A 27,361-nucleotide genomic window follows, 5' to 3' on the forward strand; every position below is an offset into this window, starting at 1 on the left:
GTTATTGTTTTGGTTGTTTTTTTTTATCGTTGTTGATACCGGCAAGACCCAGCGAGATAATGTTTGCTGGTTGGTAGTGAGAGGACTCTTAGTACCCGAAAAAAAGGGGCGCTGATGAAAAAACAATCATTTTCTTTAGTTCAGATGTTGAACCTTAGCAGCGGGAAAGGAGTACTCAGTAAATTATGGACCACTTCAAATCTTCATTTTCGAGAGGGATGATCAACTCCGCAAATATCAATCAAAACTTGAACCCGTGTATAGGTATGAAATTTGAGAAGAACAACAATTTAAATGGGTAGTCCGTATTTGTATCAGATCTATTCCCATGTTCCGATCTTTCCATTTCATGTACCCATTTCTTGGGTAAAGTCTCCCAACTAAATTTGAAAATGGATTGGTTATCGATAAAGAAAGCTTGATTTTTGTTCCGCTTCTCGCTCTTAAAATTCAGAAAGACTTGTCGTAAATCGCCGATTGGGTTGGTCCGACCAAGAAAGGCATGGGAGTAGATAGGTTCCGAAGGTTATCTGAATTATCTTTCAGAAAACCTCACAGCACACCAATATATAATAGTCCAATATTCATGATCGGCTGTATGCTAAGCTTATGAATCGGGTATAGAACCCATGGGGACGCTTGGTTAGCATTTCAAATCCTACCTAATGTTTGCTTTTGTTTTTGTTGTTTTTGATGTCGAAACTATCCATGGGCACTGAGTTTATTTCTTGGGCTGGGTCTGAGTCAGTGATTCAAAAACTTCCTTTCCTCAATCTTGATTCACATAAAAATTCAGGAATTATGATATCATTAAAGCTCCAATTCTCATGAGTCTCCCCTAATTAATTAGTTTAGCTAGGATACGAGTAGGCTTGATAAAATCCTTGTATCGCTTCTTCTATTTCTCGATAAAAATAAATATGACCAATAGTGGTTTGAATGTATATAGAACTTATTTCTTTTTTGACACTTCTTACTATTAAATAGTGTCTATAAATTTCATGGTAGGTACCAAAAGATTCAAAACCCGGCCTCCCCTGGCTCTTCCACTGTCACGGCTCCCTTTCCTTCGGAACCTATGCGTTGCTCCCCCAGCGCAGACCTACCACACTTCGCGCCAACAGCGTTTTTGCCAGACGGTCTTTGCCAGTAGTGCCATCCTCCCCGCTGGCTGTCGTATGGGTGGGTTGTCCTTTGCTGCCACGTTCTGTTAGGCGCTATGGATGACAGGAAATTGAGTGGTTGACTTGGACAGCAGGCGGGTTACACGTTCCATTGTGCCGAGATGTGATGTGCAGGTGGTGATGATCACCCCGTGCTATGCGCTAGCGCCCTTAACGGGCTCTCCAGGACCTGCCAACGCTCATGAAAACCAAGGTGGTGATATAATCACCCCTGCCGACCAGATGTGTGGATAACGAGGCCACCTTCACAACCTTCTCCCTTTTATCCCAAAAACTAAGTTCGGTTCACTTGAGTTGCTCAATCGCCCCGCCTCCCCGAAGTTAGACGAGGATATACAGCTCGGAGACGCCGAACCAAAATGAGATCTTTTTCATAAATCAAGCTTTCGAGGGGCTCATTCAAGACTTACTCGAACGATTACTCAACTGTAAATGAGAGCTTTAGTTTCCGCGAAGATAGAGGTAGGCAAAAGAGTTCGTCGTTTGTGGTAGCAGTAACTCGCGAGAACGAGGTTTCCTTCCTATATTATTGAACTACGCAAAGAATAAGTCCTCTGAGTTATATGAGGCAAGGGCACTACCAGAGGAAAATTAGAGTTTATTTTTAATGTCATTGTCGATTTGATTTTACTAAATCAAATAAAATAAAGTAGGAGTGAGGTTGTCTCCACTAGGACAAACCATTAAAGACAGCTCTAATACCTTAGTGAGGGTCAGGGAAATAAGATAATATCATGGATATTAAATGAAAATGATAATAATGAAGATGGTGAAAGGGTGGAAGATAAGTAATTAGTAAAAAAAAGTGATAAAGCTTTAAAGAAATAGTGAACGGTAGAGGCAAGAGATTTATTAAATAATAAATTTTTTCTACTATTTTTATAATTAATATTTTATGAGATATTTGAGATACTGAGTAAATGATAAAATACCTTAAAGCGAATGATCTTCTAAAATATGACAGAATCCAACTTCAACTTCCAATTGAAATATTTTTTTTTAGTTTAAGATGTTCATTAACTAGGTTTCATCAAGATTGAGTTAGCAAGATACTGAACCTGACCTGATTTGGAAAAATGGGGGTTCTGAATGCTGCACCCTAACCTCATTGTGCTTTCCCCTTGTCTTATTTTCTACGTTGTTGTGGATCTTCGTCTTCCTGCACCCTTTATGGAACCTTCTTGAATCTCCTAACCCCTCTTCGTTTTTCACAACCTGAGACGTGCTAAGATGTCGCCAAAACAGTATTCGTTGTCGTCTTCTTCTTGTGACGAGGAGGTAGCTTACACCTTAAGTCTCGAGAGAGAGAGACCCTCTCTCAACCCTCAATCTAATGGTCACTGATGGAAATATATGTGGCTAGCAAGACAATCACACATTTCATACCCCGTACCCTGTTTGTCAATAGAACATATTCATTGTAGTGCACATGTGATGCTCATAATGAAATCCATGAATACATGATCACACTTCATGAATTATGGTGAGATCGTAATACAGAGATCACTAGTCTTTAAGCATATATTGTAAATATTCATATTCAAATGGTGCTCGAGAAGGACATTGAAGTATCTGAATGGAATAACAATATCTATCGTCACTCATATAATGAGTATGGCTGGTCTCCTAACCATTAGTGTGGAGACATTCCACATAGATACTAACATTACACGTTCATCTTATGAATCATTAAAAGGTCTTATACAAAACTACTAATCAACTTGATTCACATTATAATTGTGTAAGTGGTCCTTAGACTTGAGACGACAAAGATGGGGAAGCTGTACTTTGACTATGACCTAAGAGTCTCTAGTCATGGCATTGCTAACAATCATAGTTTGGGTGTGTCAAAAGGTTCAGGAAGATGATTAAATGGTCAAGATGGGATCGTACACTCTTGGTATAGGAGGTGATAACTCAAGGATGATGATGCGGTGAAGTCCTTGGCCAAGGTAATGAAATATTGGAGAAGAGTTCTCTTCCAAATGCATCAGTTCTAACTTGGATGACTAATTAGGGTTTGACAGTTAAGAGCGTCAAGTGGATGAGGGACTATATGTACACACTAATCGATAACAGGAAATTTCCATGCGTTAAATTGATGAGGCATTGATTAATCTATATGATGATATAGTTAATTAATTTTGAAGGGTAAAAAAGGTTATTTGGCCACAAGAGCCGTTAACTAGACGAATACATGGGCCTAGAGGGTCACATGAAATGATCTTTTGGACATTTGAAGATATAAGTAAGTTTTGGGCTTTTATGAAAGTACCCACTTATTATAAATAGGGGAATGCCTTGAACAAAATTCACCCAACGTGGAATTGTTCAGGAGCCTTCCCCTCCTCCTTTCTGTCCATGCTTCCTCTCCATTCCTATTACAATTGAGACATCATATTAACAACGACGTAGGTTGAATGGAGCTCACCAAGGTGGATGAGGAAATTCAACGTGCTGAGGATCACATGGATACATTTGTAGGCTGCACATTTGAGCAGATCGACTAGTCTTGCTCGAGGATCCAATAAATCATGGATTTGATCCGTGCACATGTGCTTCCTTTCATATTTTTGTTGATGCCGTTATGATTCTGTAATACGTCTTCCACGACATGGAATCATCATGTTCACGACATGGATTCTGTAATACTTATGTTTGGGGGTTTTATGAAAAATATCCGCTTATAATAAATTGGGTAAGGCCCTGAACGAACTTCACCTAGACAAGAATTGTTCAAGGGACATCCCTTTCTTGTCCCTTCTTCCCACACCTCCTCTCCTCTCCCGATGCAATCGGGATGGTGCAAGGATGATGACAAAGGGTGACTGCAGCTCGTCAACATGAAGGACGACAATTAACATGCCATGGAATGCGTGGATACATTAAGAGACTGAAAAACTGAGCAACCTGACTCGTCTCACTTAAGGACCAAAGAAACCTTGGATGTGGTCCGGGCACAGGTGCTTCATTTCAATGTTTTATCCATGAAGTTTTGATTCCTTTAAAGTCTTTGATAACTTGCCAATTAACATGATTAATTAATGAATTTTATATTATATTTATGTGTTTTAATGAGTATATTTACATGTTATCATATTAAAATAAAGATAAATCAATTACCCTTTCATTTTATTATTATTTCTGATTTTTTATCGTTTTTTACATGGAATGTAACCTCATTTCAGTGAATAAATATTTTTTACAGGGCTTTAAATACATGGCTAAAGGTTGGTAAGTGTTTTCATGATTTTTCTGGAATTTTTCCATATTTTTATATAATTTTTTGACCATTATATAGCCAAGAAATGATTTTTACATATTTAAATAACACATATTTAATTTATTTGGAATTTTATGATATATTTTTTATATATTAAAGGGCATCCACGTCATTCGCCCGAAATTCGGGCGAACGAGTGGATAATTATTATTAATAATAAGAGAGAAGAATAGTCAAACATTGAGGCTATACGATTTAAGTATATTTAAAAAGAGAGAGAAGAATAGTCAAACATTGCGGCTATACGATTTGAATATATTTAAAAGAGAGAGAGCGAGTCTTTTTATTATTATTTTAAGGTAAGCTCACCGCCCTTCTTTTATAAAAAAAAAAGAAAAGTCAAACATTGCGGCTGCGGCGCACGTGATTAAAAAATTGCCGCTGGCCTTGTTTTTTTTATTTTTTATTTTTTTATTTTTTTTATATACAAGGTGACGTGGCTTCTCTATAGCCATTGAAAAAGGCTAATCAATCTCCAACCATTATGGGCGGCCGAAGCGGACAACGAAGCCTCTGAATGCGATCCGAGGAAGCAGAAAACGAGAAAGAATATTGCAACCAATCAGAAAACGCCATTTCCAAGTTTCTTGGAGGAGAGATAAAACGATCCAACGGCCTAGATTTATCATCACTAAAACCTTGATATCTTGAGATCTAGATGTCAGATTGGGCTGAAATTTTGAGGGTAGGATTGTCTTTTCTCCCTCAACAATCCAGACGGTTGGATCTATAAATGGAGGTCTGGAAAAGGGCGAAAAACACTTTTGGATGCTCTCCCCCAAGCAATTGGCCAGGAGGGGCACAGGAGGGATTCTTGAAGTCGACAGATCTTAGTTCTGAACTCAAATTTGTAAGTCTCTGATTTGTATTTCAATCTTCTTCTTGAACAATTCTAAAACGCCAAGGCACGGGCGAAATGTACATGCCCTAGAAGTTTGTTTTGAATGAAATTAGCACTTCATTTTGATTCCGATTCAAGATCTGATTTTTGATCCTTAATTCTAAATCAATTTAAAACATTTCTGCTCCATTTGATTTTTAATTTAGGGTCGGATTTTATCTTTTCCCCAAATTCATCACTTTCTCTCTCTAGGTTAATTTGTTTAGTTTCTCTCTCTATATTTCGATTTTTATTTTTTAGGAATTTAATTTAATATATAAAAAACATAAAAATAAAATTTTAATCGAAAATTCATCTATCTTGGAGTCCAATTTAAAAATCCCTTTCTTGATTATTTAATTCCCAATTTTAGTTCATAGAAATTGTCTTAAAATTTTATAATAATTGGGAAATTAATAATCTGAATTAATCTGATTTTAAAATTAAAATATTCCTATCTTGAGCTTTCTGACCGAAATATTTAAAATCAAATTTAAGTCTTACTTGATTTTGATTAATTAAAAACATTATTAAGGATAATTAAGATTTATTAATTGCAAAATTAAATCATCTTTGAGTTAATTCATTGAAGTTGGATAAAAATTCTCATTTGTTGCCTCCCTGTGGTTCGACCCCTTACTTGCTCGGTATTCTATATTTAGTGATTAAGGGAAATTATAAATTTTATTGTATAAGTCTAAATCAAAAATCAATGACATCTTTACATGTATTTTTAGGCTTATCAATTGGCGCCGTTGCCAGGGAGGCACGGTTGGAATTTTAAATTATTCAACAAGAATATTATATTTAGTGATAAATTATTTTTTATACATTCTTGAATTGATTTTAATTTTTCATATATTTTTAGTGATCAAAACAAATAGTGGGAATCCCAAATTTATCAATTATCTTTCTTTTGTTGTGATTTTCTTGTTGAGATAATCTGGCTTGTCCCCAAAACAACTATCAGAGATTGGAATTTTAAAATAAAATATCGGAGATTTGTTTATTTATTTTTTGATTAACGTATACTAATCTTTTCTTGAGTGTTTGTGTTACCAAAGAAGGTGGTCATCACAATTGGGATTTCTACACATCCATTGAGGTAATTTTTTTTACTTTTATTTTTCATTCTCACCCTCTGATATTACAGAAAGGGAAGATCTTCTAAAAGGAGAAAATGGAACATAAATAGAAGTCCAACAAGCAGTACATTCACTGGACAAGGTACGCATCGTGAAACTATTAGAGAAATGATGGAATTTCCTACATATCCTTTAGATTCGCATGAAAATACTGCTCGTAGGAAACTTAGAGAATTTTATGAGCCACCAAGTTTTGAAGAATACCTTGCACTTAAGGAAAATTCTTATAGGAATCATAGAGATGATCCTAGGGAAAGCTTGACGGGCCTTGAGGAAAGGAAAAGTGAATCTTTTGAAAACCCTAATTTTGAATTTCAGGATCCTCTAAATTTTCCTAGATATCAGAAGCCACAATCTCCTATAGCCATAAGTCCATATATTATGGATGTGAGTAGTTTCTCCCAAATTAATACCGCAACTACTAATACCCCTACTAGGTCAAGCTCTCCAAAAGCCAATGACTCACCTATTAATGCTCCTATCCCTGATCATTCTCAAATAGTTCCGGTTGTCCAAACTACGATATCCATGATGTATCAAGTGAAGGATCATATGATGGAGTTCAATGAAAGAATTACAAAAATAGAGAATGATAAATGTCAAGGACCTATAGGAGACATTGTAAACAAAGACAGTAGTGGAGAATTAGTCCAATTAGGGGATAAAATAGGAGAGCCAACACTCAAAAACCCTCAAATCACATTAGAAAAACCTGTAGGAAAACCTTCTAGGAGAAGGAACTTATATAAGAAGTCGTTGGAACAAAGAGAGTACAAAATTACATGTGAAACTGGAGGAACAAAATTCAAAAATGTCGTTATAGATCTTGGTTTCAATCTGAATATCATACCTTATTCTATGTTTGTGAGACACCCTATACAAAAGGTCATTCCCTCTTCTGATGTTGTTTGTTTTGATGATGGAGTTCAGATAGCTTCTAAAGAAAAAATCTCCAATATTTGCATTGATATAGAGGGGTTTCGTTTCAGATCTGATTTTGTGATCCTTGAAGGAAAATCAAACAAAACCCCCTTATTTCTTTGTAGATCTTTCTTGAAAACAGCTAGATCTATGATTGATATTGAGGAGGGAGAGGTAATCCTTAGAAAAGAAGATAATGTTGTGTCCCTTAGTTTAGATATTTCTAATTGCAAAAGTGTACACTTTGAGGATTACATTCCTAAGGAAGAAACAGTGGTAGATGATTTATCTTCTCAACCTAGTTCTTTTCCTAAAACAGATGATTCACCATTATCATCCATTAGTCCACCGTCTCAAAATTTCTGTAAACCATCATGCATATCATCTCAAGTGGGACATTTTGCTTTAAAATAGTTAATCTCCACTTGAGAAATGATATGAAGAAATTAAATGATCAAAAGAGTGAGATGCATGAAAGGTTAGAAAAGTTAAAAATGGAGAATGAATCATTGACTAAAAATTTTGCTGCCTTACTGAAGAAGGAAAATAGATGCATAAATGAAAGGAAGATTGCAGATTTTGACATAAGAAGGAGATATGCGGATCATAGGAGTGAGTATATAGGGAATCAATGGATGTATGAGCACCAAAGATGGATCCCTAAGCGATATATGTCGACGAGCACAAAAGGTATTTCAACCCAAAATAAGGGGAGAAAAGTGTGGATTCCCAAATCCATCTTAGAACCATTTAAGACAATATCGCATAAGGAATTATGGATTCCAAAGTTCATCATAGAGCCATTTGTATGACTTTCAATTTATCTAGCTCTCCATTTTTTTTTTCTTTCTTTATTTGCATTTTTCTTTGATTTCACTTTATGGGAACTAACCTATTTCCCTAGATTGCTATTTTGTTTTGCCTTTGGTTTTTAGTTTTACAGGAATAAAGAGAAGAAGAAGCACATATCGCACACATGATAACGAGATGTCGACTCATCATTAGTAAGTTCTTCAAAGAAATTCAAAGATCACGCCTAAGCAGGTTTGCAATTCTGAATTGTATTTATGATCCGTTCCCATGCATTGAGGACATTGCATAATTTAGTGGGGGGGGGAGAACATTTCATGTACTTAGGATTGCAAACCTTTGTTTGGTTTTTGTCATATAAATTCCATGTATAATTGAAAATCCACATTTAGGAGACCTCCTTCATCCATGAATTTGAATTACATGTAGGGAAGTTTGCCTTTTTATAGCGGATCATGATCATGCAAAAATTAAACAAACCTTGATTTTGGATAATATGGGAGTCAATTTCCAAATGGCTAGGGTGTCTAGTGGGTGTGTAGGGGATAGGAAAATCAAAGGATTGAAGCACTATGATTCAAAATGCCAGAGAGTTGAGTGAATTGAGGACCCACACCGCGCCACCATTCACTGAGCCGATCCTACTTGAATGTTTTTCTTTTATTAAGTCAATCTCACTATAGGGTGGAAGATATGCATTTCTCCAAGTCTTTAAGCACAGAATTTCCTTTTCTTGATTCTCCATCTACCTTACCATGCAATTCCACTATAACATTACATTTGTTATACCATATGTCATTCCATGTGTTCAACCATGAGCCATATACCTATCCACTTTCTTGAACTTTTCTCTAACCAAACAGCCTTTCATGGATGGTAGCCATCTCCCAAGCCATTCTATCTCCCTTTCCATGGGATCACCTTTATCCCATCTCTATCACCATTTCTGTCTAATTTCGCTCTTCAACTTCTTATTACCTCTTCTTCTCTTCAATGATTTTAAATAATGCCCTTATTAGAGTCAATGATAATTCCATTCTGTTTTCTCTTTCACAATTTTTAGTATTTTCTTTATCCCTTACAAAAAAAAAGGAGAAGAAGAAGAAAAGAAAAATCCTCAAGTTCAAGCAAAATATGAGGAAATAAAAAATAAAAAAAATTGGGTATTTTTGTGATAGGCATTGTTAGTACATTACTTTTGTTTCAAGTTATTGAATCTAGTAAGGGCATTACTCATGATTTCTTTCTTTCTATTTCTTTCTTGCAGAACCTCTGTCCCGCTTTATTTATATATAAGTGAAGTGCTGGCGGCTAGGTCACGGCGAGGTAACGCGAAGTGTTAGAAAGGTTCTGGCAAGAAAGAAAGAGGACTCGCAAGCGCCTTCGCGTATCCCAAAAGAGAAGCAAAGCTAAGCGTAATAGCAAGAAAAGAAAAGGTACAAAAACCTAAAAGTAAATATCATAACCGGAGAATCCCTTCCTAGAATCGGAAATTCCTAGTTTTATAAAAGCAGCGTTCCTTTAACCACGTCTGGGAGAAGGCAACCTGAAATGATATATCCTTGATACACCTTTCATTCAAAATCCATCTTTTCCCCTTTGAGCATGCTATCTTTTGTTCATTCTTTTTCTCTGACCCATGCCATCACACTATTTGATATTCCGTGCTAAACTGGGAGGCGGAGAATGTCTAGGTTTCATCTTATAGTTGGAGGAAACTTAGTGGAGAATTTTAACACAAGTAGCCGCTACCCGGAAGAGAGTGATCTTGATATGAGAGGAGAGAGGTCCACCACTTGAAGAGCGCAGTGAGGAACATTCTGGATCATAGTGTAATACCTGGAGAGAACTACATCTTTCTATTCATTTCATTAGCTCTACCCAAAACCAAGAGGACGGCACCCATATTCTTGACAAGGTGAAATCCAAATCGTCGAGGAGAGTTTCGTTTCAGCATGTTATTGATAATTCTAACACTTCATGCAGATGAATGAGTATTGATGGATGAAGAAGTCATCTAAAGAAATAACGATACATTGCTAAGGGACTAGCAATGATTTAAGTGGGGGGTATGAAAACTTGCCAATTAACATGATTAATTAATGAATTTTATATTATATTTATGTGTTTTAATGAGTATATTTGCATGTTATCATATTAAAATAAAGATAAATCAATTACCCTTTCATTTTATTATTATTTCTGATTTTTTATCATTTTTTACATGGAATTTAACCTCATTTCAGTGAAGAAATATTTTTTACAGGGCTTTAAATACTTGGCTAAATGTTGGTAAGTGTTTTCATGATTTTTCTGGAATTTTTCCGTATTTTTATATAATTGTTTGACCATTATATAGCCAAGAAATGATTTTTACATATTTAAATAACACATATTTAATTTATTTGGAATTTTATGATATATTTTTTATATATTAAAGGGCATCCACGTCATTCGCCCGAAATTCGGGCGAATGAGTGGATAATTATTATTAATAATAAGAGAGAAGAATAGTCAAACATTGCGGCTATACGATTTGAATATATTTAAAAGAGAGAGAGCGAGTCTTTTTATTATTATTTTAAGGTAAGCTCACCGCCCTTCTTTTATAAAAAAAAAAGAAAAGTCAAACATTGCGGCTGCGGCGCACGTGATTAAAAAATTGCGGCTGGCCTTTTTATTTTATTTTATTTTTATTTTTTTTATATACAGGGTGACGTGGCTTCTCTATAGCCATTGAAAAAGGCTAATCAATCTCCAACCATTATGGGCGGCCGAAGCGGACAACGAAGCCTCTGAATGCGATCCGAGGAAGCAGAAAACGAGAAAGAATATGGCAACCAATCAGAAAACGCCATTTCCAAGTTTCTTGGAGGAGAGATAAAACGATCCAACGGCCTAGATTTATCATCACTAAAACCTTGATATCTTGAGATCTAGATGTCAGATTGGGCTGAAATTTTGAAGGTAGGATTGTCTTTTCTCCCTCTACAATCCAGACATTAGATCTTTAAACGGAGGTCTGGAAAAGGGCAAAAAACACTTTTGGAGGCTCTCCCAAGCAATTGGCCAGGAAGGACACAGGAGGGATCCTTAATATATAAAAAACCTAAAAATTAAATTTGATTTGAAAATTCATCCATCTTGAAGTCCAATTTAAAAATCCCTTTCTTGATTCTTTAATTCCCAATTTTAATTCATAGAAATTGTCTTAAAATTTGATAATAATTGGGAAATTAATAATCTGAATTAATCTGATTTTAAAATTGAAATATTCCTATCTTGAGCTTTCTGATCGAAATATTTAAAATCAAATTTAAGTCTTACTTGATTTTGATTAATTAAAAACATTATTAAGGATAATTAAGATTTATTAATTGCAAAATTAAATCATCTTTGAGTTAATTCATTGAAATTGGATTAAAATTCTCATTTGTTGCCTCCTTGTGGTTCGACCCCTTACTTGGTCTGTATTCTATATTTAGTGATTAAGGGAAATTATAAATTTTATTGTATAAGTCTAAATCAAAAATCAACGACATCTTTACGTGCATTTTTAGGCTTATCAGTCTTCCACTGCAGATTGTTTTCAAGTTTGCCTCCAGATGTAGGGGTGTAGAACTCAACAATAAGTTAGTAATTATAAAATGAACTTGAATATTATAGAGCTATCATAAATTAATTGACTCTATGTAAGATCTTATCATTAGAAAAGGGTTAATTTAGATTTTGATTTGGATAAAGTACTCATTCAATAATCATTTCTCTATAAAGACAATCTTTGAGCTAACTTAAATACTCTATGTTTTCTGCCAAATTTCTGACATGCCCATAAAATAACTTGTCCGACGAATATGCCGATTAATTAAAAAGGTTTTGGAAGTTATAGAGCAAATATATGATTTTTTCCAGACAAAATATTTCTTTTAATATATATGCTCATATTTAAACATACTCTCCTACTCATATTTCAACATACTCTCATACTCATATGTACCATATAAATATTCAAAAACTATGATAATGATACAATTCTTTAAGTTAAGGCGCAAAACCATTGCTGTATTTTCTTCCTCTGAATATAACTATAAAGATCTTCATGTTCAGATATAATACTATTTATAAACATATCGAAAAGAACCACCTGAAGTTTAGAATGTGGAACGGTCAATCAGGCTATCTGTCCATAGACCTTTCGTGCAGTTTATCATGTTTGTTACAACATTGAACTGCCTTCTATAGATGGAAAAAAGAGTGAGGGGAAATAGCTAAGCATTTCTCTCTCTCTCTTCTCTCTTTTATTTTATCTCTCTCTCTCTCACGTTCTTTCTCTCTCTCCTCCCTCAACCCCCTTCTTCGACTTTTCTTCTCCGTCTCTCACGTTATTTTTTCTCTCCTCACTCAGCCCCCTTCATTCACTTTTCTTCTCCTCTCTCATGTTATTTTTTCTCTCTCCTCACTCAACTCCTTTCTTTGACTTTTCTTCTCCACTTCTTCTCTATCTTTCTATTCATTCTCTCACCCTCTTAACTGCCCACTATTGTTGACTATTCCACGGTCTCTTCCCTCTCTAATTCTCTCTCTCTCTCTATTTTAATACTTCCAAATTGACTTTCCTCCAGTCTCTCTCCCTCATCTTTCCCCACAACTTTCTCTACGTGAATCACCATTATTTCTACTACTTTCTCTTAAACCACCATTTTGAATTGGCAGTTTATTTTATTTGAAACTGCAATGTTTCTTTTCCTTGAAAAGGGCCATGAGCCTACTTGTATGGACAATTTTGCTTGTGAATTAATGTGAAAAGAATGATATCTTGCAATTCCTCCTGGGATCATTCTTTTCGTTTCTCCATACTTTATCCTCTCCATCATTCGCCTATCATCGTATCCCCTTCATCCCCATTATTGAATACACTCCTTCATTTCACCCATCATTTCCAACAAGTTCTCGTTGTCTCCCTTCTTCTTAACTTCATCAATTCCCACGCCTTATTCCATACAATTTGTAAATCATTTTTCACACTGGATCTCCACCCCTTTCACATTACACATCAACATCTTCTCGTGCCCATCAAATCCCCTTTTATCCGCTTCCCACCTTCTCCTCTCGTTATCTGCGTCCGCTCGTGGAGCTGCAGATCAACATCAATCAAGGCCATCCAACATCAGAACATTCAAGCAATTGGCTCCCACCTCTGAGGTACTGTGACACCTTAACTTTGAAATAATTGTGGTTCATGATAATGGTTAATTTGCTCTGAGCAATTGTTTACTTTAGAATTTCTGGTATTAGGCTTTGGTCGAGCATTTCAAATCTCCTATTTCTATTAAGTAAGGAATATCTTAAGTATTATTAAAATGTCTTTTTAAACACCTAATCCATCAACTTAGTCCCTTTCTATAGGATTAAACCGAATTCAGATCACCCTCAAGGAACATGTGATTAACAATATAATTGTGTTAATTTATCAATTTCACGGGCTCCATTCTCGTATCCCACATCAAAGAGTCAAACATGTGTTTCCGCATGTTAGGAGACCTGGTAGAAATTTTCATAATGACCTCTAACTATGGTCATTTTAGGGAGGAAATATAAACCAACAATTGAAGTCTTATTGCTTATTATGGCTGCCCTTGTATTTGGTACGGACATTAAAGAACAGTGTTAGTGTAATTACCTTAAATACACTATTAGTAGTACAATCTTAAGTCAGGTCATATTGCCTATTTTGAAGATTATCACGGAGAATTAAATTAAGAAACTAAAATTTACACCTAAAAAATATAGTTTGTCTATGTTGTCTAGCTTCTAGTAAAATTATTAAGGCTCCCGAGGCGTGGAATAAACAAGGAAACCGTGGATTCCAAATATTCATAACCCTCCTATTCAAATTATTAATATATATTTTAACTAAATACAAACGATACCATCAGCTATCTGATGATAATGTTTGATAAATGTTCCATGAAAGCAGAGATATTCGCCCAATTTGGTGTTCATTTAGGTCTGCACTACAATATATAGAGATCTGATGAGTTAAGGTCCTCCAAGAAGAATCAATGCAGAAAATTAAGTATGTACCATGTGTGACAATGATATGAGCACGAGAGGAGACGTTGAAAAGGAAAGATAAGTTTTGAGATTCAGAGTGGATCTCCTCATCTAGCTGTTAAAGATAGTCATTTTCCCACTCCATCATACCGCATTGCTCGTTAAAAATTTGATACAGAGAAAACCCTTTTTCTTATCATGTGTGGGCGCTGTGTTATTTATAACCATAAAAAAATTTGAACAACCCATGCCTAAACTTCCTTCCCAGAGAAGGTTTCCTCAATTAATTATCAGTATCAATTGGCTATTGATAACCAAACTTTAAGTTCCCCTGCTGCCACAATTCGAAGAGGCTGAAAACTAAGTGGCGAAAGTTAAATATTGATGCTATCAAGTATAAAAATAAAAGGGCCGACTAGTTGTTCGCCATTGTTTCTACAAAAATGGGTTTTGTGTTGGAATATGGTTGTGCTTATTTATTTTCCCACATTTCAGTCTTTGAAACATGATAAGGCACTCCCTACAACCTTCTCAAGAAGATACAAGCAGAGAATTAAACCCATGGCATTTCCAACACATCAGTACACACGTGAACCAATAAGTGAAATCTATAAACTGGGGCAAGGTCTTACGAAAATGAATAAACTTAGTTATGGCCTTGGTTAGCGGCTGCATAATGGATATCGTTCTATCCAAAATAACATCACCATCCCGACCAGATGCCCTCCCACTGTGGGCATCCCCCATTCCTTGGCTAGTCCAAAACGATGACCTTCTAGAAACAGAAATATTAAAAATATTAAGATAATATCTGAAATAGAAAAATTATTCAGAAGCAAACCCAAAAAGAGACCCCAGAACTATTTAACACAAGGTGTGGCCATGAAGTATCTTTATTCTTAGTTAATATTTTAACCATCCTTTTCTTGTATTTGTACTCATGTCCATCCTTTTCTTGATTTTATTTGGACGTTTTTGCGAATCTTTTCCTAATCACCCACCATGTGGTATTAACTTGAGCATAATATTAATACATCTAGAGGGAGATATGTGTTCACCATGTAGTTAATTATTTTTGAGAAAACTAGTTTTTTGTAATTTATTATCCTGGTTTTGGATGTGTATATAGCCTATGATATGGATATTATGAATATTTAAACCTTCTAAACTCACATTAATCAGCAATGGATTTACGAATGTCATTAATTAGTTATTTTTCTAGGAATATATGTTATTCTAATGCTGACAAGAATTCCAGATGTCTCCATAGCTTTATTCCAATTGTTTTGCATTTCTTGGTGATGAAACAATGTGAAGGCTCTTTCAACAATATCTCTATGTTTCCAATGAAAAAAGCATACATTCTAAAGAATAAGTTTATTGATTGGTATTGTATCTCCTAGTTGGATGATAAGTTTTAAACTTTAGTTGAAATATTATGTAGGAAATTCAGGCATTACAAATATCGAGTCAGTGTTTCTTTGACCAGGAGGAAAATCAATGGGAAAATAGAAATAATTTTTTTGTTTCCAAAAAGGAAAAACCTGACAAAAGACTTACATTGTTCTGATTCGAATAAACACTCAATTAAAAATGGATGACTAGGTAATTGTTTTTTATCCCATAATCATTCATCTTCATCATTTTGGTTTCTCCTAAATTTACCCAGTTCTATTTTTTCTTGATATCATTCTAACCATCATTTAATTATTTTGAAAATATAAGTGTACAATGGATCCAAAAACCAAATCAAATGAGGTGAGTTGCCAGAAATTCTGATGGTAGAGTTAAAGGCTGTAATGTATCAATTATGTCCAAAATGGTGAGGCAACTTCCCATTAAAAGAGTAAAACAATCAGTACATTATAATTTAACACATTATAATCACTATTAGAGGAATGTTTCAATGTAGAGAGATAGAGAGAGGATGACTTATTAGGAGACGGAGTAGAGAGAATAATTTTCTCTCTCCCATCTAGGCCTTGTCAGCTTACCTTCCACTTGGCTCTCACCAACTCTCATAATTCTACAAAGAGAGAGAAAGAAAAAATATTTTCACCCTTTCACTAAAACTCCAAATGAAAATTCAGGATGTCTTTTTGCACGGGTGTCTAAAGCATTTATAGGCACGCTCTAGATATTGGATCAAGTTGATGGGTGTGAGTTCAGCCAAGCTTCCATAGGCCCATTAGCCGGTTCTAGAAGATATGAACCCTTTTCAAGGATCTCTTGGAGCTCCTTCTTGGGTCTTCTCCCAAGAGGGAGGCCCATTAGCCCAATGAGATCACCTTTGGCTTTGTGAAGAATTCCTTGGTCATTTCACCATAATAATTTTTCAAGTCCTGAAAAAGGTCCAAATTTTTCCAAAGAAGAGGTTAGATTCAGCCCACTTGACTGATTGAAAAAGTGGGTCAGATTAAGTAAAAAAAAAAACTACACTTTTATATTATTTAAAAGATTAATATATGTGGAGGGTTCTAACATTATATTTCACTAAACGCACATGCTCCATGTTATCTTTAATATGAACATATATAAAATGTGCCTTAGTGAACTCTTAATTAATACTTTTTATTGAGTTATCATAAATCTAAGCAACCATTTACTAAACCTTTGTCATCCTTCCCAAAGCATTTGCACGCATATCTGTTTTTAATATACACTTATGGAGTTAAATTTTGGTTGAATTCAACTGATTTATTTTATTTATCCCTAAATGACAAACTTATTTGCCTAACCCTGTTTGTACAAAAACCTACTATTCTTATTTGATTTAACTATGTCCCTTTTCAGAGCTTCATACGACTAGGTTTGGGACCTCAATCAAGTGATGCCCTACTCAAAAACTCAGTATCAACACCGTGATAAACTTTGTGTCCCTCCATTATATGAGCACTCAAAGTCTTCTTATCATCTTTCACTCTCTGTTTCTAAAGGAAATACTCAACTAATATGTAACCTGATGATAAGCCTAAAAATGATGTGTAATTACGTCGTAGTTTGGGCTTTTACACTTGTGCAATAAAATTTATAATGACCCTTAATCACTAAGTACTATGTATTGAGCAAGCAAGGGGTCGAACCACAAGGATGCACTAAGCAAGAATTTTTATCGGATTTTAAATAATTTAATTCAGGAATGAATTAGTTTTGCACTTGATAAACTTTAATTATGTTTATAATTAATCAAAATTAAGTAGAAACTTAATTTTGATTTTTATTATTTTCTGTCGACACACTTGAGTAGGATAATTATGATTATAATATGAAATCAATTCGGATTATCAATTTCCCAAAAAAAATAATTTTTACAAGTAAATTTATATATATTTAAAATTGAGAATTAATAAGCACAAAAAGGGGTTTTAAAATTGGACTTGAAGATGGACGATCTTTTTTATGAAATTTTGGATTTAGGAATTTTAGATGTTTAATTGAAGTTTTAAATAATAAATTTTTAAACATAGAGAGAGAACGTTAGAGATCTAACCTAGAGAGAGAAAGTAGAAGAATTTGGGGAAAAGATGAAATTCGACCATAATCAGAAAATATAAAAATGTAAAAATGCTCCGAATCAATGTATAACTAAAGATTAAAAATCACATCTCGAATCAAAATCAAAATGCAATGCTAATTTTATTTCAAAACAACTTCACGGGCATGTACATTTTGCCCATGCCTTGGCATTTTAGCATCGTTCAAGAAGAAGTTAATAAATCAAATTAGAAACTTACAATTTCGAATGATGAACCAACATGTGTGGACTTCCAAAGAAATCCCTATGTCCTTCCTGGCCAAATCCTCAGGGAGAGCTTCAAAAAGTGAATTTCACCTTTTTCCAGACCTCTATTTAAAGATCCAACCATATGGATCATAGAGGGGTAAAAGGCAAACATACCCTCAAAATTTCAGCTCAATCAGACATCTGGATATCAATATATCATTGCTTTACTGAGGATTAATCTAGGCCGTTGGATCTCTTTTACTCTCTTAAAAAATGGCATTTTTCTATTGGTTGGCATTTTTTTCTCATTTTCCCCATCCTGAGATCGTGCGCTGCCACGTTATTGCGTGCTTCAAAGACTGCAATCATTGGATAATTATGCTTCATTTAATGTCCCATAGAGCACCACATCGCCCTATATTATTTTTTTTAAAAGAAAAAGACAAAATAAGGTGAGCTTACCATATTTTTTTAATACATGCATAGTTGATTTCTGCGTGAATTTAATGCATGCAGTGAATCAACACCGCATGAATTAAATATAACAGACGTCCTTTTATGAATATAAACGCACATGTGTCGTTTAGCGGTGCATTAAATGCATGCGGGTAACTGATTCCATATGCATTCAACTCTACATATCATAAATGCACAACAAAGCAAATCAAAAAAAATATACCCTTTTCTCTCGCCAACGTGCCGCGTAACTCCATTCAAAGCAATAATTTGCTCATTATGGCATCGTGATTTGCGATACCACAATGAGCCAATAATGCTCCCTCTCTCCCCCTCATTATTATAAAAAATGCATCCACTTAGGCGTCCGTATTTTGGGCTAATGACGTGGATGCCACATGATATATATTAAGTAAAAGTATATTATAAAATTCTTTATAAAATGCCAAATAAGTAAAATATGTATTCATAAAATCATTTCTTTGCTATATCGTGGCCAAAAAATTATTAAAAAATATGGAAAAAACCAAAAAATTAGTAAAACTCATATCAACCTTTAACCAAGTATTCTAACCCCTGTAAAAAAATATGAATTCAATACAAAGAGGTCAAATATCACGTAAAAAAGACTAAAAAATTAGAAACAATAATAAAATCAAAGTGTAAGTCATTTATCTCCATTTATATATGATAACATGCAAATATGGCCATTAAAACAAATAAATGTACTGAAATATTCATCAATTAAACATTATAAATTGTAAGTTATCATACCCCCCAGTTAAATCATCGCTAGTCCCTTAGCAATGTACCAATGTTACTTTAGATGACTTCTTTATCCATCAACTCTTATTCATCTGCATGAAGTGTTAGAAATATCAATATTATGCTCAAAAGGAACTCCCCTAGAGGATTTGGATTCCACCTTGTCAGGAATATGGGTGCCATCCCTCTTGGTTTGGGTAGAACTAACGGAATGAGATAGAAAGATGTACTTCTCTCTAGATTTGACACTGATCTAAAGGTTTCTTACTGCACTCTTCAAGTGGTGGACCTCTCGCCTCTCATATCAAAGTCACTCTCTTCCGAGTATTGGATACTTTATGTTAAAATTCTCCACTATGTTTCCTCCTACTATACGATAAAAGCTAGACATTTTCTACCTCCCAGTTAGCACATAATATCGAATGGTTTGACGGCATGGGTAAGATAATAAGAACAAATGAAAGATAGAATGCTCAAAGGGGAAGATATGAATTTGGAATGTATGGTTTCATCAAGGATTTATCATTTCAGGTTGCCTTCTCCCAAGACATAGAAGAAGAGATGGATATAGAACAAAAAAATCATGTGTGATGCCCTTACTAGATTCAATAGCAACAGATTGTATCAAGATTGATGTACTAAAATGCCTACAACAATTTTTTTTTTGATTCCTCAGATTTTGCTTGAAGTTGGGGATTTTTATTCAAAGGAGTAAAGAACATACTAAAACATTGTGTAAAAGTAGAGATCAGAGAGTGATCATTTACTCTAATGAGGGCATTATGTAAAATCATTTACTCAAAGAGGTATTAAGAAATTGAAGAGCGAAATTAGACAGAAATGGGAATAGAGGTGGAATATAGGTGATCCCATGGAAAAGGTGATAGAATGGCTTGGGAGGTGGCTACCATCCACGAAAGGCTGTTGGTCAGAGAAAGGTTCAAAGAAATGGAAAGGTATATGACATATGGTATAACAAATGGAATGGCAAATGGAATTGTAAGGTGGATGGATAATCAAGAAAAAGAAAATTCTGTGCTTAAAGACTTGGAGAAATGCCTATCTTCCACCCTAAAGTAATATTGGCTCAATGAATGAAAACAACATTCAAGTAGGATTGGCTCAGTGAATGGTGGCATGGTGGGGGTCCTCAATTCACTCAACTCTCTACCTTTTTGAGTCATAGTGCTGCAATCCTTCGATTTTCCTATCCCCGACACACACACTAGACACCCTAGCCATTTGGAAATTGACGCCCACATTATCCAAAATCAAGGTTTGTTTCATCTTTGCATGATCATGATCCCCACACCTCCTTCTCATGTCAAAATCTGTAATCTTCCTTCCATGTATACATCTATTTTCCTTCTTTAGTAAGCAGCAAAATTTTTAGTCAATGACTCATTCTCCATTTTTAAATTCTATATAATTTCATGCATCTCACTCTTTTGATCATTTAATTTATTCATATCATTTCTTAAGTGGAGATTAACTATTTATAAAGCAAAAAGTCCCACTTGAGATTATATGCATGATGGTGTAAAAAAGTTTTTAGAAGGTGGACTAACGGATGACAATGATGAATCAACTGTTTCAAGGATAGAACTAAGTTGATATGATAGAACGTCTACCGCAGTTTCTTCCTTAGGAATTTTTTAATGTGGTTCTCGTAGAGTACAGTTTTGCTATCATAAATATCTAAACTAAGGAACACAATATTATCTTATTTTCTAAGGATTACCTATTCTTCCTCAATATCAATCATAGCCCTAGCTGTTTTCAATAAATATATATCAAGAACTAAGGGTGTTTTCTTTGACTTTCCTTCAAGGATCACAAAATTAGATCTGAATTAAAACCCCTCTATATCAATGCACATATTGGAGATTTTTTCTTTAGTAGCTATCTGAACTCCATCATCAAAACAGACAACATCAGAAGAGGGCATTACCTTTCCTATAGGGTGTCTCATAAACATAGAAGAAGGTATGATATTCAGATTGGAACCAAGATCAATAACTACATTCTTGAATTTTGTTCCTCCAATTTCACATGTAATTTTGTACTCTGTTTGTTCCAACAACTTCATCTATAAGTTCCTTCTCCTAGGAGGTTTTCCTACAGGTTTTTCTAATGTGATTTGAGGGTTGTGGAGTTTTTGCTCCTCTACTTCATCTCCTAATTTTACTAATCCTTCGCTATTTTCTTTGCTTATCATGTCACCTGTAGGTTCTTGACATCTATAATTCTCAATTTTTTAATTCTTTCATTGAATTTCATCATATGATCCTTCACTTGAGACATCATGGATATCATAGTTTGGACAACCGGAACTATTTGAGAATGGTCAGGGATAGGAGCACTAATAGGTGATTCCTTGGTTATCGGAGAACTTGATCTAGTAGGGATATTAGTAGGGATAGGAGAACTCACATCTATGCTTTTAGTAGAATAACTTATACCATGGTGTATGGGTTAAGGAGATGGTGCCTTCTAATATCAAGGATAATCTAGAGGATCCTCAAACTCAAAATTAAGAGTTTCAAAAGATTCTGTTTTTCCTTCTTCAAAACCCTTCAAGTTTTCCCTAGGATCATCTCTATGATTCCCTACTCCATGATTCCTATAAGAGTTTTCCTTGAGTGCAAGGTATTCTTCAAAACTTGGTGGCTCATAAAATTCTCTAAGTTTCTTGTGAGCAGGATTTCCATGGGAATCTAACGGATATTCAGGATAATTTAAACAGTTATTCAATTCCATCATTTCTCTAATCATTGGACGATGCGTACCTTGTCCTAGGATTGTGTTGCTTCTAGTAGTTTTTTTAAATATTGATAGGTATAAATCATGTCAGTTTATGAGAATTCAGAAAGTTTCATGATACACACATATCGCACTTTATATGATATGAAATAGGAAGATCATACTATCTTATTGTAAACTGTTGAATTCAAGAGCGGGGGTGATGGCGCACGCCATCGAAGATCGTCGACGACATCGTGTGCGCCGCTTGCCACTGTCGTCGAAGATCGGGTGATAAATACTCGATTATCACATTTTTCATTTTGTCATTCTTCCTCGTGTTTTGTGTTTTTCCTGCATTCATCGTCCTGTTTTTGTCGCACTGCGACGCATCCCGTACCCGTGTTTTCATCATCATGGGAAGGGGCTTCTAGTCCTCTTTCCATTCTCTTTTAATTTGAAATTCCCCCCTCTATGTGTAATCGTGGCCCATTCTATAAGGGCCCCCTAATGGACCCAATTCCCCCCTTTGTTAACCCACTTAAGGTCCCATCCTCTCCCCCTTTATAAGGGAATAGGAGGGCCCCTTAATCCCTTTGACCAGGAAGAACAAGGAAGATCAGGGAATGACAAAGAGAGAGGAAGAAAAGAGAGAGGAGTTAAGGGAGAAGAGAGGTTGTGAAGAAGGGATAGACCAGGGAAGCCACCAACGTTGACACTCCCATTCAAGACAGGGAACCTACCCGTGAGAGGAAGATCTGATCATTAGATCTAGATCGACCCCTCTTCAGGCCCCACTAGCAAATGGCCATAGTTGGACGCCGGTGCAACGCGCCCCCCGCTGCCTGCACTAGGTTTGGTTGAGGGAAGAAAATGGCAAGCTCCAGATTCAACCCGAGCCTTATCGGGTTCCTCTCTCTTCCTGGGAGGTCGGCGCTTATCGGTGTTGTGCTGATCCTTCCACGTTCGCGAGTCGCCCCGCTCGTGTGAAGTACGACGTCGAGGTGGATCTTCCCGAGCGGGAGTCGGGACTGCTCCTGGACTTTCACGACGGATCGCGAAAAGAGTGTCGGACTGCCTGGTCAACCTGACTGGTCGTCCCGCGCCCTTCAGAGGCGTCACAAGAATGTGCTTCGACCGCGGGACGCCGATCGTCTGCCATTCGCGCCACCTGATTGTTGAGCCCCACGGTCAGCGCTCTAAGGCGCGTACTCGAGCGATTACTAGATGCCAGTTTAAAGGCGGGGAGTGCAACTATCACCCAAGAGGTGGTACACCGTCCTTTGGAAACCACCCAACAAGGGTCTGCACCACGCTATCTCGCCAGTTGCTATGTAGGACGACTCCAACGCCTGCCAAATCACGCACCCCACCTGTTCGATCACCGATTGATTGGGACAAGGCACCTATCAAGCCGCTGAACCGTTGAGTCCTGCCTATTGTACGCGTGATGTTGCTTGCCACTGCCTCCAGGTTGCACCACGGTCCGTCGCGCAGGACGTGCTTGCGGAGATGGGATGCGAGCTCGAGCTAAACATCCTGCCTCCTTCGGACTCGCTCTCCACCCTTGGCTCATCTGACCTTTACCAGCTGCTCTGACATCATTGATTGCTCATCGAGCTGCCGTCTGCTCTACAACGTCTATCCGCTCCACCTGCTCTGAATCACCGTCGTCATCAATGAACTTCTGCACCGCGAGCCACGCATCGACGAGGTATGCCCCCCTCTCCCGTCGCTCATTTATTTACCACTTATAAAATGCTTTCGTCTTGACTCCACCGTGCTTGGGCTAGGTAGATGAGAGAGGTATTGAGAGAAAACTACGAAAAACTTTGAGTGTCTTACCTGTACGGACGAGACCGTCTATTACATGCGAGCCCAACGGATAACTTCCGTTCGGCTGTAGACGCCTTCTTCGCTTTGACGAGGTTCGAGAGGCCACTGTCGTTGCCACCAAGAAACCCTATTTAAGCTTGGAGTTTGACGCGTCCCTCGAGTCGGAGCCTGCACGTATGACACGTAGGGCACTCATTTTGCGCATCGTAGTTACATTGACCGTCGGACAACAACAATGTCGACGTACGATACAGTTATCCTTTATCAGCACTGAGCCATCATACTCGGTGTCGATTGGATGGCGTCCTAGATGACGTCCGACATCAGAGGGTAGATACGTGGTGCATCCAAAGGCTATAGCAAAGTTTTTGTGCCAATAATTAATTGTTTTTAAATGAATGTTATTTTAGGATGTAAAGTCTATCTTTAAGGATGCTAGGTGCATGCTGTTATCAGTTTCATTGTCCTTAAAAAATGAAGCAAAGAAAAATCCAACATAGATCATGTGGGAAAAAATAATGGCGTTTGTTATGTAAGTACCATGAGTTCAAATTTGGAATTATTCTCAGTGAAAAAACTTACAATAGAGGGGTCTGCTTACATTTTGAGACTTCTTTCTCAACTATCAAAAAATAATGTGCTCCACAGGTTGCTTTATTTTAGTGTGTTGTAACAGCCTACTGTCATTTTTATCTGTAGAGAATAACCCTACTCCTTATAATCATCCTCTACATTGACTCATAGCCCCATGTTTAATTGTATATTTTATTTAACTTTATTCATATATCTTTGATCCTTAATTTATCCTAACTGCTAGTCTCTTCACGAGTGAAGAGTACATTTCTAAAATAGTCACACCTCTTTCCACCTTGAAAAACACAAAAAATGATTTAAACTCTCCATGTGGATTGACATCATTTCACCAATACAGATAACATATATCTTCCAAGAGAGTTAATAATAACATTGGATGGTGGAACTAAACCATCCATGTGAATAATTTGACTTGACCCAGGTGGATTAGGCTACGTATTGCCTATCCACAATTATCCCATTACTCTCATAGTGCTTAAATCGACATGCCTTGTTGAACCCAAGAAAATTCCGTTTGGCAATCCCTGCATACAATCTTGAATCAGCATTGAGGGCATGCACAAATTCATGTGTGAGGTTTTACCCCTGGTCAATGGTGTGATACCAACTTGGAACCCACCAAACTTTTTTTATGAATGAACTTTGGTTTAAGAAGCCAGTGACTGATTGACAAACTGCAAAAATAACAGAAATGTTTGCAGATTTGGCTCTCAATATCGAGACCACATCTTTGTCACCCTCTACTTGTCTTTGCCCCACACCGCCAGCTTCAGAGGTGTGGCGGCCACCCATCGGCGAAGTTGCTATTGTAGCACCCCTCATCTCACAGCCAAACAATGTGTGGGGCACAAGCAACTTTCTCCTCCTCTTCTTGGTGTCGTCGCCGTTGAAGCCCTCTTTCTCTGTCTAACTTTCACACCTTCTCTCGTCGTGTTACAAAGGTTCAACCATTTTAAAGCGTTCTGAATCTGTCTAGGCAGTGTCGCCTTTGTTATCCACCATTGATGCTCTCAGTATATGGCCGTAGGCGCCCTCCTCTACTTCCTTTACTTGTACTTGTACTTGTACTTGTACTTGTACTTCTCCTCTTTGTGCTGTGATCTGCTCATCAAAGACAAAAATGTAATGAAGTCAACGTTTAATTTGTTTTATCACCTGGGCTTTGGAGCTCACCAATAAGCATCAACTGACTTCCTTGAGTTTCCACTGAAGACCATTGATACACTGAAAAAGAACTGGTTAGCCATGACAGTCGTGTGTTGAAAGATCATGCTAGAATATCATATCTTTTGCTCAAGAAGATATTCTCCGCTTTCCCTTTTGTTGAACCTGCACTTGAGCTCCTTCACCATGTACATCGCCGATTGTTGCTCCTTCAATTTACTCTCTATCTCTTTGACCTGGTCGGTTCATCAAGGTCATCTATCAGAAATTGGAGGGTGTTCGAGAAGTTAGTTGAGAAGCTATACTGATCTTCTGTTGCACAGTCTAGCAGCAACTATTGCCTGGAGCTGCCCTTCCAAATCTTTAAACTTCATTTGTGCCAAAAAATTCAGTCAACAAAATTTAGGAAAACTCTATTTTTCTGTACAGAAATCTAGTGACAAAACGTTTTGTTGCAGGCTTCTACACAATTGGTCCTTATTCCTGAGTTTACCCTTCAAGCTTTGATACCTCTCCTCCATTCTCCTGAGGGATTCTTCTTTCAATCGCCACACTTGTTTGAGGGGGACAGAATTCTCCTTTTCAGTTGAATCATATATTAGAACTGGGATGACTATTTTTCTTCTCACTAGTTTCTTGGTCTTTTTAAGTTCCTCGTTGAATTTTCCTCTTCACATGCCCAAGCTCCAATCCTCTTACCCGAATTACAAAATTCATAGGGCTCAACGTCTCGTTGTATTCCTCCGATGGCTAATTGGCACAAAGATCAGCACCTTGGAATATCCACATGCAATCCCAGCAATGAACACAACCAAAGAAAACAAGGAGATAAAAGGAACTTAACTAAACTGAATTGAAATTTACCTAGTGAGTCTTGAAGCAAGTGGGTCAGCTTAGAATTCCTATAAGGAACGTGGCTACTCTTGTAGGCGAGCACATATATCACATCATCGAGGGCACACAAGGACTTGTTTATGCTATGTACTCCCCTAAGACGCTCCCCTTGTGTGTGAGTGTTGACCAGCCTCTCGATTAAGGCCAAGTCCAAGAGCCAGAGCTTGTTGCTCATGTAATCCCCATTCACCAAGCTCTTCGCCTTCACCCGCACGCCAAGCACGCGATGAAATCGGCTATTGTGCTTGTTGACTTGTTCGACCTAATGACGCACACGCTGCTCCCAGCTCAAAGCACATCCCACGCTTCCTCCTCACTCTCCACCTTCACCTCTATTATTTGGGGGACTTCAGATCCATCACCTTCAACTTCTTTGATAACATGGAGGACGACGCGATCGAGTCCCTAATTTTTAGTAACTTCTTTACTTTTACTTTGAGGATGTTAATGGTGACGTCGTAGGAGAAGGCTTCTCATCGTAGGAGAAGGATTTTGAAGAGCTCCTCGAGAGTTCTGTAGTTGATGCCTCTGTTATGCTCTGGGCCTTCCATGGTGAAGGTCTTCCTTGTGCCCATCTGCTTGTACACAAATATGTACATGTTGAAGCCATCGAGGACGGAGACCACCAGTGGCGACACATCGTCGTACACCGCAGATTGATCTTCCTTGGGCATGAAAACTCGGTCAAACTTCAATGTCTTCCTCAAACTTGACAAGCTCGACAGTCTGAGATCAACGTATTTTGTGCCTTCGAAGACAAGCGACGTTAAGTGGCCGGCAGAGATCTCTTCCGTAGTGAGTGGACAATAGCGGCAGAACACTCTGATGTTTCCTTTTGCTTCTTCAACTTGATTTTAGAGCTTTATTATTTTAGATAGCTCCTCCATGTACTCGATCTTGGGAGCTTCC

The 27,361-nt window shown here is 36.8% G+C and overlaps 1 protein-coding gene across 1 annotated transcript in view; it reads right to left on the bottom strand.

The window, feature by feature from the left end:
- LOC144705382 (kinesin-like protein KIN-14R) overlaps positions 1-27,126 on the bottom strand; it is a 28,233-nt gene extending 1,107 nt beyond the window's left edge. Inside the window, exons 1-3 of the mRNA XM_078578014.1 lie at positions 26,979-27,126; positions 26,815-26,921; positions 26,423-26,714 (exon numbers count right to left, since the gene is read on the bottom strand). Of these exons, the coding sequence (XP_078434140.1) occupies positions 26,423-26,714; positions 26,815-26,921; positions 26,979-27,126 (547 nt within the window). The remainder of the gene's footprint in view (positions 1-26,422; positions 26,715-26,814; positions 26,922-26,978) is intronic.
- Positions 27,127-27,361: the final 235 nt, after the last annotated feature.

This window comes from Wolffia australiana, chromosome 7, assembly GCF_029677425.1.
Source record: "Wolffia australiana isolate 7733 chromosome 7, ASM2967742v1".
Classification (NCBI taxonomy): Eukaryota; Viridiplantae; Streptophyta; class Magnoliopsida; order Alismatales; family Araceae; genus Wolffia; species Wolffia australiana.